The 17,054-nt window shown below is 35.2% G+C and overlaps 1 protein-coding gene across 2 annotated transcripts in view; it reads right to left on the reverse strand.

Annotated features, from left to right (window-relative positions):
- Positions 1–17,054, reverse strand: part of LGR5 (leucine rich repeat containing G protein-coupled receptor 5) — a 94,155-nt gene continuing 77,101 nt past the window's right edge. For both annotated transcript variants that reach the window (XM_039344472.1, XM_039344473.1), the window contains 7 exons: positions 14,756–14,821; positions 14,310–14,381; positions 12,346–12,417; positions 9,175–9,300; positions 5,608–5,753; positions 5,108–5,191; positions 1–2,826 (listed from right to left, as the gene is read on the reverse strand). In XM_039344472.1, the coding sequence (XP_039200406.1) occupies positions 1,736–2,826; positions 5,108–5,191; positions 5,608–5,753; positions 9,175–9,300; positions 12,346–12,417; positions 14,310–14,381; positions 14,756–14,821 (1,657 nt within the window). In that variant the 3' untranslated portion in view covers positions 1–1,735. The remainder of the gene's footprint in view (positions 2,827–5,107; positions 5,192–5,607; positions 5,754–9,174; positions 9,301–12,345; positions 12,418–14,309; positions 14,382–14,755; positions 14,822–17,054) is intronic.

Consider the following 17,054-nt stretch of genomic DNA (forward strand, 5'->3'; position numbering starts at 1 on the left):
GACTAAATGATCCTTCTGGAGTTATTGCAAATTTTATTACAAATTACATGTTTCAAACATCAGTAGAAAAAAAACAACAGTATTTACAATCAGTAGAAATTTACATATTTAAAGATCACAAATTTAAACAGATATGAGCTAGAAATAGAAATCTAGTAATTAAAGCAACATGAAACGACATGCCTTATTTTCGTATTTGAGTATGATTTCACTATAAAGATAAATCTATATTTACATATTGTTTTAAGATCTTCTCTGAAATGAATTTTAATATTTCCAAATTATATTTGAATTATTTTTAAGCAATTTAATAATATTATGCATTGCATCCTGATTTATGTTATCTGCTGTTTATTTTTAATATTAAAGTAATTCTTAAATGTTTTTATTTCACTTTTTAAATTTGTATAGAAATGTAAATGCAGTCATAAGAGAAAATTTACATATTACCAAACCACTGTGAAAAAATTAAATAAAGTAGTAAGATATGTTTTCAAGAATTGGCAGATGATCTCTAATTTGACATGGTTTGAAGAATAGACTTCCATCTCCAGGCTTCACTGTTTCAAAATATAAGATTTAAAAAATATATATTTTGTGCATAATTTCTTCATGTTATTTCCATGAATGCATGTCAACTGGATAAAATTCAGACAGCACAGACCTTCAATGTAAGTTATTCTATTCATATCATTCCTATGATTCTTCTAAACAAGTCCACTAAGTTAATCCTAAGATACAACTGAATCTCAGATGCCAACAAGTTATGCAAAGATCAGAAGCCATTTCTATTTGGTATTTTCTGTTTTCAGGATTCCTTTATACATGTAACATTTTTGGCTTTCAGACATATTGCAAAAAGTATATTGAGAGCAGCTCAGCTATATAAAGGTAGTCCTTAACGTATGACCACAATTAAGCCCAAAATTTCCTTGGCTAAGCAAGAGTTATTGAGTTGTGCCCCATTTTATGACTTTTGCCATAGGTGCTGAGTGAATCATGTGGTCATTAAATGAATCTGGCTTCCCCCAGAGACTTTGCTTGTTGGAAATTGGCTGGAAACGTTACAAATGGTTATCACATGACTCCAGGACACTACAACTATCATAAACACATGCCAGTTGCCAAGCAACTGAACATGACCATGGTGATGCTGCAACAATTGTTAAGTGTGAAAACCAATCATATCACTTTTTTTCACTGTTGTTGTAACTTTGAACAGTCACTAAAGGAATGGCTGTAAATTGAGGACTACCCATATTACACTGGTCTAAAACTGTTTTTTTATGCTGTTGTAACTTTGAATGGTCGCTAAATAAAGCAGTTGGTTATAGAGGGTTACCTATATGTAGGATTTTTTTGCCATATTATTCCCTCTCTAGTTTGAGTAGTTGAGTGGAAGTTTCATTACAACAAAAATATCCCCAGAAGGAAACTTTATTTACTTTCCTTAGAATTTGCTTTCCTCCTCCTCTCCTTGCTCCCTTTGCAAAATTCAGTCCATTGCATAAATGCTACCAGCCTTTGGAATTTTTCAGGATACTAAAAGATAACCAGCCTGTGCGTTTTAGAAAAAAACATAATATTGGGTACGTACTGAAATTTCACAATTTCTGTTTTATTTCCTATAAAATAAGAATAGTTGGTTGCTTCTCTCTATATAAGCAATACATGCACATTCATCTATTTTTTTATTTTTTATTTTGTAAACCTCACCAATACCTTTGAAATGAAGTTAGTGGCATGGGACAAATGTGATAGATGAAAGGTTGCAGCTTTCACTTAATTGGCAGGATGATGGCACTACTGGATTGCTGGGAACAACATCATATGATATTCTGGCACTTGCAAAGGTTACTAGAGCTTGGGTTGAATTACATGACTGTTTCTCTGCATCTTCTGAATTGACAGAGAGCAAACTAGCATGTTTTGATGTTTTCCATCCAAATGACTGCTTTTGAAAGCTTCTCAGATCTTCCCTGAAATGAGGATTAAAAAGTATGTAGAGAAGTGGGTTTAAACATGCAGGAAGGGGAACAATCACTAAAAGTATTGGTTTGATGACTTCTGGGCCAATAAAATGCAGGTTTAATAATGATGAAAATGATAAGATGGCCACAGGACAATAGAGAATGCAGTTAATAAAAAGTAATAAGGCTATGTGTTTGATCATGGAACAATCCAAAATACTGTCCATTTCTCCCTTGTCCAGACTACAGTAGAGTTTTGTGTATGCTACTGTCATTATAAGAAAACAAAAAGAGTTTATTAAGACCATTGCAACTGTATAACCGACACCTGATGGTCTTCCAAAAGGTAGTGGTATGCATAAGGGAGAACCTCCATATTCACTGTCACTGAGCACTGGAATCACAGCAATTATTAAAGCCAGTACAAAACAAAAGATGATGGCTATTTTTATGTTAGTTAGAGTGTGTTTGGTTTCAAATTTTGTTCTATATTTCACAGAGAACACACGCTCAACAGTTGCTAAGGTGAGCAAGAAAATAGAACCCTCTGAAGCAAAGACAGAGATAATTCCAATGATATGACAAACAATTCCATCTTCCCACCAAGTTCCATATTGAGCAAAGACTCCAGAGGTTAATGCATCCACACTAGCAAGCACACAGCTAGACACAACCATGAGAGTATTTACAATAGCTATTAGTCCAATTATAAACTTTATGGAGGAGATGAACAATGGAACTTGGAAGATTGTTGCAATAACCAATATATTACAAATAAATGCTAAAAGTATTAAGGTCCAAACTCCAACTCTGATCAGCCAACTATCAAAGAGGCAAACACAGGGCTTGAAAGGTCCTACAAAGAAAATACAGAAAAAGTAAAGTCATGGTAAGCTTAGCTATGTCCAGTTTTTATTACTTTTTGTGGCAACTGCACTGACAAATACATTATAGTGAAGGTAACCAATGAGACAGAAACAACATTGGTCATACTTGTCAATGATCTTTTGTAAGAGTGGGATGAGGTAGTGTATCCATCCTTATTCTCCTTGACCTGTCAGAGGCCTTTGGATATCTTTTGGGTCGGCTGTGAGATCTGGAGCTGGGCAGCACAGTCTTTCACTGGTTTGTCCCCTTTCCCCAAGGCTGGTCCAAATGGTACTAATAGGGAGTGAGAGGCTGTTCTTTTGTGTTGTACCTTTTAACATCTATATGAAGCTTCTGGGTGAAATCATTCACTATCATGGGATGAGGTACCATCAGTATGCTGATGATACTCAACTTTATATCTCCATCCCTGGTGACCCAATAATATGTCATTGCTCTTCTATGGTACCTGGAGACTGTGAGGGTCTGGATGGGGGACAATAGGCTTTGGATGAACCCTGATATGACTGAGTGGCTTTGGGTGAATGTGGTTTCAGGATCTGGAATTTTAACATCTTTAGTTCTGGATTGGTGGCACTGCCCCAGGCAGACCCTGAGTGCAATTTGTGGGTTTTCTTGGACGCTTGATTCTTACTCAATGAGCTGGTGGCAGTTGTGGCTAGGAGCTTTTGCACAACTTCGTGTTGTGCGCCAGTTGCACCCTTTTCTGGATTGTGAGTTCCTATGCTCAGTCATTCAGGACCTGGTCATCTCATGTCTCGACTACTGCAATATGGTCTATATGGCGCTACCCTTGAAGACTATTTAGAAGCTTCAGCTGACACAGTATGCAGCTATGTGCATAGTTCTTGGGGCCCACAATGTGGCCCATGTAACACCATTGTTGTGCAAGGTGCACTGGTTGCTAGTTTGCTTCTGGGTCAAATTCAAGGTGTTGGTCATTATCTTTGAAGCCCTTTATGGCAACAGTCCAGGTTACTGAGGAACCATTTTACTCCAATGGGATTGGCCTGCCGCACCCACACCAGCAGAAGGCGAATGGTGCAGACCCCATCAGTCAAGGAATTGAATGGTGGGATCCAGGAGAAGAATCTTTTCTACTGTGGCTCCTGCCCTCTGAAATATTATTCCCCTCAAGGTGACATACCACACTTACCTTCCACAGGGGCATTAAAATCTGGCTCTGCCATTTGACCTGGGGACCCAATGGGAGCATCTTTATCTCCACCTCATTTACACCTTGCTTCTTTATTTGCTTCTTTGTTAATTTTATTAATATTTATTATCGTAATATTTTAATATTTTCTCTTGTTTTTTCAAGCATCCTAAAGTCACCTCTAGGTGACAAACAGTTTCAAGCTTTATGCTCCCCATAAGTTTTTTGGCTGAATTACATATTAAAACCATATATCACGAAACAAAACCAAATAAATTACAATTAAAAGTAAAATAAATTAGATGAAGAATCATTAAATATTTAATAATATTCTAAATCCAGTACAGCTGGTTTGCTGAGGAACCATCTATTTCCCCATTTTTTGAGAATCTAAATTGAAGTTAAGTTCTTAGACGTAAAACTTTTATCTCTTTTTTATCTAGCTGGAAGACGATTTGCTATTTTCTTCCTTTTGAGAATGTTTCTTGAACAGGAATAGCATAGGTGATACTTTTATTTTATTCCTTACAATGTACTAAAGGCAAACTAAACTTATCTTTAGGTGGCTTTCAAGTAGATACTAGGAAAAGGTTAGGTAATAGTTCTCCAGGAATTCAGTTGTCCCGAAATATCAAGCACTGTACTTTGGACATTCTGATTGTAATTCCCTGGTGGTGAAATTTCCAGATAGTAAAAGTTGCAGTACTGGACTAGGTTTTCAATGGTACATGAAGAGTTTTTAAATTATTTTCAGCTATTTAATTCTCTGGAACTTCTGTTTCTATATTGTATTTTTAAGTACAGTTTTTTTTTTTAATTTTGGCTTTTAAATTCATTTTAATTTATGCTTTATGTCCTTATGTTTTGGTTTGTTTTATATATAGCCTAGACAAATAATACTTCCCAAGGAAGTAATCAATTTTTTAAAAAATAAATGAATAAGAAATGAGTATATGTCCTGTACTACAGAGGCATACCCAGGTACTCCATGTAGCTTCTAAAAGGTTTTTCTCCTTAGAAAGTATAATAAAATTTCACAGGAATTTTTTTTTCATAAATACACACAATTCTACTGAAATAATTTTATTATTACCTGGAGAAGGAGAACACTGAACTAAATGATGAGTTTTCAGATCATCATTGAAGTCAAGAGAAAAATCCTCAAAATCATATTCATCTATAGGAAGGAAAATCACAGTATTTAATTACTAATATTGATAATAATATTTAATATGTAGTTATAGTGAGAATTAAGAGCTTTTAAATCTTAATTAAACATCAAATTTGTCTTCTTCATAAGTACTTAGAATTATAGAACTTCAAGAGTCATTTAAGATAACTCTTTTATTATCAAGGCATGTATACATTGCAGGAAATGTAAATTTTTTACCACCTCAAGTTTTTTGCAACCTGATTACAATAAAAATTTAAAATATAGATTTACAGGGATTAATGACATGTTATATTGATATTCAGGCATTAAAATGGTAAAATTAGAAAAGACATATATTTATTTGATCATCAATTATGATAGCCTAATTCTAAACAAATCCTTTTAAAAAATATGTTTTAGTGCATGTTTACAGTGCTTACCGTTTGTATGGAACCTGCTACTATCTTTCTTTTGAAATTCATCAGCACTGCCATTCTCAGCTTTGTTCAATTGATTTTGGATTTTATAGTAGTTGTCATGTGCTCTAAAGGCACAGCATTGATAAGGATAAGGCATTTCTATCACTCTAAAGAATAACAGACATATCTGGTTACACACATTATTTTGATGTAGACCAAACTGTTTACATATATAAGCCTATCTCAGTACACACTAATCATTTTTGTTAAACTGGTATGTAATATTACAATGAATCAATATCAACTCAGGATTCTTGTTCCGGTGGATAGTGTCGATGATGGCGGCTACCTTTTAGCCGTCCTCCTGGGTGAGCGTGAGAACTGCGGAGTGCAGCAGATACCAGCTGTCCCGCGGCTCGAAATCCCCCTCCCGGGCGAAGGGGGGGGGAAAAGAATCACCCGAATAGAGGTAGAGCCTCTCAAACCCCCCAGGAATTTTTTTCTTGGGGGGTGAAAAGAGAGCTCCCTTGGAGTTTGGGTTGTCTCCGCCTCCCAGCTGTCTTTGTTCCTTTGGGAACAAAGCAAAACGCTGCTATCACTTCCGTGCTTAAAGAAACTTGGTGAGTTATTTTTAAAACGGACAGAGCTGGGTAAAGGATTGAACTTATTGGTTTTTATTTGATTTTTAGTTTAGGTTGATTTTCTTTTTCTCTTTTTTTTGTTTGGGTGGAGAGTGAAAGTAAAATGGTGATTTGAAAGTTTTTTTTTTTTCCGGAAGAAAGTGAGTCAAACGGAACGTTATGGACTATATAGCTTTCTTTTAAACTTTTTTCCTTTTTTTAAAAGCTGCATTTGAGATTTTCTAAACTCTCCTTTGTTTTTTTATTCTTTTTGATGATATTTTTTACTGCTTTTCTTTTTTTAAGAAGGAAGAAAGAAGAAACAAGATCTTTTTAAAAAAAAAAAATGGCTTCAAAGAGACAAGTAGCTTCTACAGTTCCAAAGGTGGCTTCTTCTCCTGCGATTCTACCAGCACAACAACCTAAAGCTACACCACCACCTTCTCCTCCTTTGCCAACAATAACGGTACAAGATATGAAAGATATAATGGGAAATGCTGTATCTCAAATCAGAGGGGAAATGAAGGAGCTTTTAGAGCAGAATAAAATCCAATCAGAGGGGAAATGAAGGAGTTTTTGGAGCAGAACAATACTATTCTGAGGCAAGACATAGTTATGGCATTAACAGGACTTGCTTCTGTGGTTGAGAAGCTAGCAATGTTGGAAGAAGGAATCTTTGCCTACTTTGCAAGAGTGGCTTTTTAAAGTTTCTTATTTGGCGGAAATGGCAAAGATTTCGGCTTTTCTGAAGGATCAATCGCAAGAACAGTATGTTGTGGTATGGAAAAAATGGATAGATTTTATACAATATAAGTTAGATATAAAAATATTATCTACTTTTTTAACAATTTATATTTAAAATGGAATATTTTGGTTTTTTTTTCTTCCTTTTTTTGTTCTTCTTTTTTCCCTTTTTTCATTCTTTTCTTTTTTAAACATTTATCTTTTGTATTCATGTTTCTTTTATATATATACTATTGTTAATTATTTTATAATTTTTCTAATTAATCTATTTAGATTTTTAACTAATGTTAGATTTATTTATGGTTTATATCTTTTTTTAAGATTTTTTGATGAAATTCTAATTAAGCCTATATCCAGCTCTGGGAAGGTCGGGGGAGGGAATGGGAGGGTTGGGGAGGTTGGGGGGAAGTTTGTTTTGTTTTTGTAAAATGTCAAAATTTAATAAAAAAAATTAAATATCAACTCAGGATTCTTGACAGATATATTAAATTTAGTTAACCCATTCTTCCAAAACCATCTATGCTTCAGAACATTGTGTATATGTTGTCATTATTCTTTTCATTTTTGGTGCTAGTGTTGTGAGTGTTCTTTTTCTCACACAGGATGAAGATGTCCCGGGTTTGAGAGAATCACAAGGTTTAATGCTATACAGAGATTGTTTAAAAGAAAAAAGTAAAGTGGGAGATTGGTCCAATGAGAAATAACTGCATTGCATTATCATTTGCTGACTGTTAAGAACAGCATATTTTCTGATGGTCACACAATATTGTGATGTTTGGCATCCATCACCCAATATTTATGAACATATTTCCTTTGATGATGATTGATGTTATGGCAGATTTACAAAGCACCTTTCCATGCCAGCTAAATATCCACCATTGTTTCTGGATGAAGGTATACCATAATGCTTTGAGATCCTCTGTCTTTATATACAGTATTCTTAGATTCCAGCTGCCTGCCCAAAATAACAGAGCATGAACAATCTTTGTCACTTTTGATTTAGTTATGACAGTTTTCTTTTTCATTAAGTGAACATGACAAAGTATTTTACTTCTAAGAGTGATGTAACTATATAAGAAAGTCAGTTTGATCTAGGCTAAAAACTAGGAGACTGAGAATTCTAGTCCTGCCTGCTGGATGTTTTTGGGTCAGTCACTCTCCCTTAGCCATGATGTCCAATTTCTGTTACAACCAATGGATCAACACTATGTTGATCTGAAAAAGTGGACCCTGCACTTTCAGGAAAATGATAGGAAGAAAGTAAAATAAAAATGAGCTAACTATATAAACCCTTTTCCCCTTCTTTTTCCCAAATTGCTATATTTCTTCCACTCTAAAATATTTATAGTTTATGAAACAACATTTAAGTAAGAGAAAGCATTCCAGTATACAATATAATATATACAAAGTATTTGCAAGTATAAATATATTCAAAAGTACTGCTGAAAAACAGGTGTATTTTAGAATGAGCAGTTATCAGGATGTTCAAAAACAATTACATTTTTTCAAGATAAACAAGAATATTTTAATGCTATAATTTTCACCATGTATAGCAGACATGTCAAACACAAGGCCCGGGGGCCAGATGCAGCCCGCAAAATGGTTTCATGTGCCCTGCAAAGCCATCCTGGAAACAGTGAGGGAACAGTCCCCGCTGCCTTGGCCCTGGCCGGCTGGGAGCCAATGTACAATTTTGTGGTGGCCATCTATGCTGAAACACATTCAGTCTTAGCTCCACAAGGCCATCTAGAAACAGTGAGGAACCAGCCCCTGCTGTGTCGGCCCAGGCCCCTGGGTGCATGCCGGGGAGGTGTCACCCTTTGTGAGGAATAAAGAAATGGACCATGCCTTGGCACTTGCCCCGGTCCCATCCTCTTCTGCCAGAGACCCTGAGATCTGTCCCACTCCTGCCCAGACCCTCACAGGCCCCCTTGACATGAACAATGTAAACCTGGCCATGCCCACCCAGTAGGCCACACCCACTCCATCCACGCCCACCCAGTAGGCCACACCCACCATAGCTGCACCCACCTGGCCCCCCGAGGGCAACCGCAATGCTGATGCGGCCTTCAATGAAATTGAGTTTGACACCCCTGATGTATAGCTTAGTTTGACTGTTGTGTTTCAAAGACTTTGAATAAGAAGTAGCACACATTATACAGTCACACTCCTTCAACTGTACATGAGAACAACTGTGCCCTATTAATTTTAATGAGGTACTCACTTGAGTTCTGGAAAGTTTTCAGATGATATTAAACTTTGGAGTGGATAATTTCTTGTTAATTTTAAATGAGTTAAGCCACGTAGACCAGTTATAGGAAAAGAAGACAAAAGGTTGGATGACAGATCCCTGCAGAATAACAAAGTAACAACCAAAAAAAATCAGCTTACAATGCTGCAACAGGATTTTTCCCCATACGTGAATTCTTTTTATCTTCTTAAACCAACAGGAATATTGTTCTAGACAAATATATATTCCACTTTCAGAAAACTCTCTCTCTCTCTCTCTCTCTCCCCCCCCTCCCTCTCTTCCCACCCTCCTAATTTTTTGTAAGAGCCTTAAGACCTGACTCTGCCACATGTGTTGGACATCCAATGGGAAAGCTTCATACTGGAGGTGGTTGATTAATTTAAATTCAACCCCCTTCCCTCTCCCTTGTGTTCAGCTCTCTTCTTTGCCAGCTTGTGTCCATAATTTTATCAGTTAATGTTTTTATCTGCTGTGTTCTTACGATGGATGATATTAATGTTTTTCAGAGTTGTTGGGTACAGGATGGGTGGCAAATACATTTTATAAATAAAAAAAGTTCTATAAATGTATAAATCTAAAAATGCAGTGCAAAACAGATAAGCACTTTCAAATATGAAGATTAGGTAGCATCTAACGAGGGGTGTGTTTTTTTTCCAATTCAGAGATTTAAATTACAACAATCAAAATGAATTTCCCACTTCTATCAATGTCCTCAGAAACCTGAAAGAACTGTGAGTACAGAATTGATCTTCAGCTCCTCAGTTTCCAGTGTTCATTTTGATTCAGACTTCATTCAGACTTGAACACTGGGCGCTATCTAACAAAATGAAATTCAATGGTGAAAAAAGCAAGGCTCTACATTTAGGCAAGAAAAACCAAATGCACAGCTATAGTATAGGGGGTACCTTGCTCAATAGTAGTAACTGTGGGAGGGACCTCAGAGTCCTAGTGGACAATCACCTAAATATGAGCCAGCAGAGTGCTGCAGCTGCCAAAAAGGCCAACACAGTGCCAGGCTGCATTAACAGAGGAATAGAATCAAGATCACGTGAAGTGTTAATACCACTTTACAATGCCTTGGTAAAGCCACACTTGGAATACTGCATCCAGTTTTGGTCACCACAACGTAAAAAATATGTTGAAACTCTAGAAAGAGTGCAGAGAAGACCAAGAAAGATGATTAGGGGACTGGAGGCTAAAACATATAAAAATAATGGAACACTGATATAAAGAATGCTTGCTGGGATTGGGTATGTCTAGTTTAATGAAAAGAAAGACTGGGATGACATGATAACAATGTTCCAATGTCTCAGGGGTTGCCACAAAGGAGTCAGGCTATTCTCCAAAGCACCTGAGGGCAGGACAAGAAGCAATGGATGGAAACTAATCAAGGAGAGAAGCAACCTAGAACTAAGAAGAAATTTCCTGACAGTTAAAACAATTAACCAGTGGAACAACTTGCTTCCAAAAGTAGTGAATGCTCCAACTCTGGAAGTTTTCAAGAAGAAATTGGACAACCATTTGTCTGAAATGGTATAGGGTTTTCTGCCTGAGCAGGGGGTTAGACTAGAAGACCTCCAAGGTCCCTTCCAACTCTGTTATTCTATTCTATACTAAGAAGGAGCCACAAGTTCAGAGGGGTGCACAAGCTGTGAGCAAGTTCCATTATGGACAGTTCCATTCAGAATTAAAGATGGAGTGTATCTCTAGAATTAATCATCTTGTTAGGATTCAACCTGAATCTATTTTTCTTTATACAGACCTAAAAACCTCCAAACACCATGTAATACAACTTCCTATGCAAAATTCTGATTTGCATGGAGAAGGAAACTGAGGGACCTTGACGATTTGCTGAGAAAACCTTCCCATCAACCAATTTCTTTTTTATTTTTTAAAGGCTCAGAAAGGAATAGCAACCCTGTGAAAGATACTGTACACAGCTGCTATAGCTACCAGTAACCTCTGTTGCTTAATTTTATTCCTCTCTAGCAAGCTTCCACATTTGTTGGACAGAAGAAAAAATAGCAAGATTTTTTTTCCCATTCCAGTAAGCCTCCATTCTTGCAAGATAGATGCAAACTATCCTAGAGATTCTTTACCTTTCTTCCTTCTCTCCTCTCCCTAACTTTGCCCTTACTGTAATGCTTGCTTTACAGCTCACAGTTCCACCTTCATGTCAGGGCAATAATTGGGCTGGGTTTTGCACAACAAGAACAATGTAGGACTGGTGATTCTTAAAGCTGTGTACTTTCCTCCAGACTTGAGAAGAGTTTTAAATCTTAAGAAACATAAAGTTTCAATGTGTTTGTTTTTTGGATTTATGTCACACTTTTCTTCCACATTAGTGATACATAACATTCCTTCCTCCAGACTTTTCTCTCCAACAACTACAGGAGTATGATTGGGCAGAGAGAGTGAATGACTGTTCCCCAAATCACCTAGTGAGCTTAATGGCTGAGGATGGACTAAAAATGTATTCTTCCTGGTTCTTGTTCAATATTTTAACCAGTACATGTTTGAGCACTCACAGGAAGAAAATGTTTATGCCTTCCACTTATACTATTAAATAGTCGATTATAAGATATAAAATATCTCTACCATTAGCAGGGAGACTCCAACAAAAGACGAAGAGAATTTTTGGAAACAACCTCTTGTTTGACTATAAAAGATTTCATTTAATTTAAAGCATTTCAGTTTTGCCCTATTACAGAGGTCCCCAACCCCCAGGCCGTGGACGGGCACCAGACCACGGCATGCCAGAAACTGGTCCATGCAAACAACAAAGCCCCCTCCACGGGATGCAGGCAGTACATGAAACCACGCAGAAAAACCTCTCTCCACAGAACCAGTCCTAAGATCCCTCCCATTTAGTATTCATAAGAAGGGTATCAGTTTAATTACAACTCAAAATGACAATTAAACATAAAAATAGCAAGTTGATGCTGACACTTTCTGATTTAGGATTCTGCTGCAAACTGCAGTGTAGAACTATAAAATTATTGTTCAGTTAGAAAGAAAGAACTGATTACTTTTTATATTGTTCTTCTATTTTACAGTTATTCAGATTTTTCTACTTTACCTCAATCCATATTATTATGATCATAGAATCAAACATTAAAATAAGAAAAATAATCAGTTACTTACATTTTAATAAGGGATAGTAAAGAAGAAAATGCATTGGCATGAATAATAGTGATTTTATTCCAAGCTAAATCCCTACAAGAAATAAAATGTCATATGCTTAGTAATGCATAATGTTGAATCTTTTTATTAAAATATTAACAGGAAGATATTGCTTCCAATAATTGATTTTAAACTTTCAGAGAAAAATGTGCCTAAATTAATGATGAAATGGATTGAAAGTCACAAAAGTTGATGAGAACAGATTTTTAAAGGCACTGATTTACAAAGATATCACTATTCCAGAATAGGGAAACAGCGAACACGTCTGAATCCATGCAAATTAATTAATTAATTAATTAATTAATTAATATTTCTATGCTGCCCATTTTCTTGTGATGCTGCAGCTCTTCAAAATTTGTGGGATTATGTTTCCCCATTTGCTTCATTTCATTTTTCTATTCCTGGGTTTCAACCACTAAAGCAGGTCATTCTAATAGAAATATAGCTTGACTGCAAATGAAATGAAAATATGGATGAACAATGTTCATGCATGCAAGCAGTTTGTTTTCATTTTGCTTTGAGTGAATATAAGAGTGTGTTTATTGCTCCAGGACTTGTAGCAACATGGAGCATGGCAGTAATCTTTGTGCGTTGTTCTCAGGTTTGCTACATTAATGGCAGCAGAGACAGTGTCAGATCTACCTTTGACTCTCAGTCTTAAACTACTTCTGAAGCACTGAAAGCAGAAAGGGTAACAGTATGAAAGTCCCCTTAATCTTTAAATGACATAAAGCCATTTTCCCCTGAGTAAGAATTTATTAATGTCAAATTTAATATTTTCAACCAAATTTTAAGCTGGTCAATCAAATGTATGCATTCTTTCCCCATTTTATTCCCTCCCTACCAAATCAAGAATTGATGGGCAATCTCTGCCATAACTGCAATATGATGCTGTTGTTCCTATAAATAATGAAGAGCAGGGGTGCTAAACTGCTGGCCCGCAGGCCGGCTTCATCATACCAAACCACACCCACCCCATTGCTGGCAATGCAAAAGAGTTGTGATACGTTGTGACGTGTCACGTGATGACCCGTGATGTAAGTATCATTTTCCTTTCATTTCTCACACATCCATGCTCACAGAACATTTCTCATCTACTAAATCACCTTTCTCTCTGAACTGAAAATGTCTTGGGAGTCAGAATCAAAATTATGATCTACAATTATGGTTCACAGCTAGTGTTATCTTTACTAAACTGTGCAACAGAATCAGTGACAGGCAGAGGTGCATGCCTGCATGTGTCTATATTTCAATAAGCCAGGTCCACTGATACTATCCACAGTTTCTGTTTCTCATTTTGGTCCATCTGTTTCTCTGTCTATCCCTACCAATTTTGTCCAATCTGTTCCTATTTGCAACATTTTCTTTCACATTTTTTTGGCCCTACCTCTATTATACACCTCCTTATTTGCAGCAAGTACATTATTATAGGCATACAGTGGACATAAAAAGTCTACACACCCTGTTAAAATGCCAGGGTTCAGAGATGTAAAAAAAATCACTTCAGAATATTTCCCCCCTTTAATATAACATATAAGCTGTATAATTCAATTGAAAAACAAACTGAAATAATTTACAGAGAAAAATAATAATAAAAAACTTACAATAAAAAAATCTAGTCATTCTTCTGCAATTTTGTAATCTATTCATTAGAGTAGTAATAAAAAGTTTTATGCATGAATAATTCAAATTGTTTATTCTTCAGTGGTGCCTATAAGTGAAATTACTTCAAGGATGCTTTTTTTCTTGATGCATGGCTGTGTGAATTCATTACTGCAAACTGTCAATGTCAGAATCTTTGTTTCCTTTTTGCAAATCAAATGCAGCAATTTGAACAATCAAAGAGAAAAAAAACACAAAATTTTTAAGCTTCCATGCCTCTCAATATCAAGTACTATAAAGAACTATTTTATGGTGATACTCACAGGGAACGGAGGGCGACCAGCTGTTGAAATGTACCCACGTGGATTTCGTATATTTCATTGTGATGTAAAGTACTGAAATGGCAAAAAATGAAGCTATAGACAAAAGCTTTAGGAAAATTTCTATTAATGCCCAAAATTCAAGAGTAACTTTCAGGACTACTGAACATTTTAGCATATTGCAATCTTGTTTTTAAAAATTTGCCTCAAGTAAGGTAAAAAGAATAACTCCAATATTAAACTCTGGCACTTTCTCAAACACTTTTCTGCTATAAAGCTCAAAACATTGTTGTTGTTTTTTCTCCACAGAGCTTATACTCAACTATACATGCCCAAGCAGTGAACAGTTTGGTAGGCTATTTTAATTTTAAAAACATCAAATTCTGAATATAAGCAAACATTCACAGATAAATTCTTTGTGCACAGATACAGCATTTAAGAAATCTTACATTTTCTGAAGTTTTTCACAAGCTGTGAAACAGGGCAATTCTTCCAGATGATTATATGAAAGATCTCTGAAAAACAAATGTAGAAATTCAAAAAGGCATATGGTTCAGCTAAAAATTAAAAACTTATTTTATAACTTCTTTTGCAGAAAGATTGTTATTAGAAGAATACTAGATCTAGTTTTCTTATAAAACATATTTTTAAACTTGGTTTATATAATCTACTTCTTTTGTTTTAGGACAATCCCATATTTTTAGCAGCAACCAAAGTGAAATTTAATAACCTTCCCAGACTACACTTTAAATTAAGCAGTCTTGCATCTGACCTTTAGAATGGCTATATCTTGAGTAGTGAAAAGTTCTTTGAGAACTAGAAGTCACTTTGAAAATCAATCATTACAAGGGGGAAAAGCCCTTCAAATGTTCTGAACCAAAACCTAACAGATTACAGAATAACTGAAACATCTGGACTCATTTATAGTATAATATAACTAATCAAATACAAGCCATGGTGATTTTCAGAAATTGTAAAAAGAAAAAAGAAAAAGGGGAAATGGATTTGTATCCTGTATTCCTTTGTGTAATAGGGTAACGTTCTATCATCTTTATAAGACTTTCGTCTCTGTAAACAACAAGAGTCCATTGTTTCCTTTTAAAGCCATAAATAGTAAGATTTTATTCCTATACTCATTTTTAAAAGATAAATATGGTTGTTCATACTTCAAATTCTTTAGATAAATATTGTTAAACAGCAGTTATTTTTTTACAAATGAAAACATTTTACATTTCCTTTCCAACAAGTTCAAATAAAAGACTATTGAAAGAGAGACTTACTTAATGAGTTGAAAGTGAGGATAAAATACCAAACCAAAAGAGAGACTTATTTAGTGAGTTGAAAGTGAGGATAAAAAACCAAACCAAAACCAAAAAAACCATACTTATAGAACACTGCAAACTTTCATACAGGTAAATATTTCAGAAGCATGAAGCCATAAAGAAACATCTGGAGAATGCAATCCAAGGTCAGTTACAAAAATGACCAAATGCAGTAAAACTGAAAAGTGCATTAAAGAAAGGAACTCCTATTACTATATCTCTATATCTTGGTAGGAAAGACTTGAAGGATGTGGTTCAGAGCCTGGACCAATCTGAGATGATGCATCTTAGTTCACAGAGAAAGCCAATCCACATCTATTAATTGAGACTTGGATATCTTGTTGACTAAGGGACAGGTGAATAGGAAGGAATAACTCCAATCAATATATTAGACAGTAAATGTGTAACATGTGCAAATGGCTGATATTTCCCTTTCTCTCTCTCTCTCTCTCTCTCTCCCTTTCTCTCTCTCTCTCATGTCTGTCTGTCTGTCTATCTATCTATCAAATCAGTTTAGATTAATGGTATTAGATATTCGCAAAGAGGCATTTCAATAATACAGAGATATCTGGCTAACAATAATTAATGTGGTCCCAGTAAATTAAGTATTTTTTTTTCTCAGAATTGTAGCTACTTTGTAACATACTTTGGATGTATATTATAATTAATGTAGCTAGAATGTTCACTGAGCAGACAAGTACCAGATACATCCATCATGATGTAATGGTATACGGAAAATATAGTTAGTTGATTCACAAAGAATGAGGAAGAATTATTTTTGATAGTGATTAAGCTACTTCCATAGAGTTCTTGAAAGTTACAACAATACACTGGTTAATCATTATAAGAAAAAAGCTTTCTCAGAGCAACTATTCAATGTTCAAACTGAATAAATGTAAGAGAGGAAAAAAGTTACAGAACATTATATTGCAAATGTGGATTGCTTAATAGCGTATTGTGTACTTTATTTCAATGTAAACATGTATTAACATGTAAAGAAAACATATTTCAGTAAAGCATCCTGTCCTGTAGAAAGATTTTAGAGTCTGGATTTGATATAAGATAAAGAAAATAGGATATTCCTGTCATCCAGGGTGCTTTCCAAAAACTGATGACTTTTAAAAATAATTTGAAACATAGGAAGAAATGTAAATAACTGGTAAAATTATTGTGCACATTCTTAAAAATTTCCCCTTAAAACACTTATAAATCAGCTTGCTAGTTCTGATTTGAACTCTTTACAGTATTGTTTGTTTTTCTTGATCTACTAGAATTATCCAATTCTAGTATTATTTTCTTCTACCCTATAACATTAACTTGATTTTTAAAAGCATCTTTTAAAAAGCATCCTAAAATAACACCGTCCAAATGGGTAAAGTTCCCTGGGAATTTCTAAGAGTTTTGATGTGTCACATCTTGTCAGGCT

This window comes from Crotalus tigris, unplaced genomic scaffold (genome assembly GCF_016545835.1).
Source record: "Crotalus tigris isolate CLP2741 ecotype Arizona unplaced genomic scaffold, ASM1654583v1 scf7180000017916.3911339, whole genome shotgun sequence".
In the NCBI taxonomy this organism is placed as follows: domain Eukaryota; kingdom Metazoa; phylum Chordata; class Lepidosauria; order Squamata; family Viperidae; genus Crotalus; species Crotalus tigris.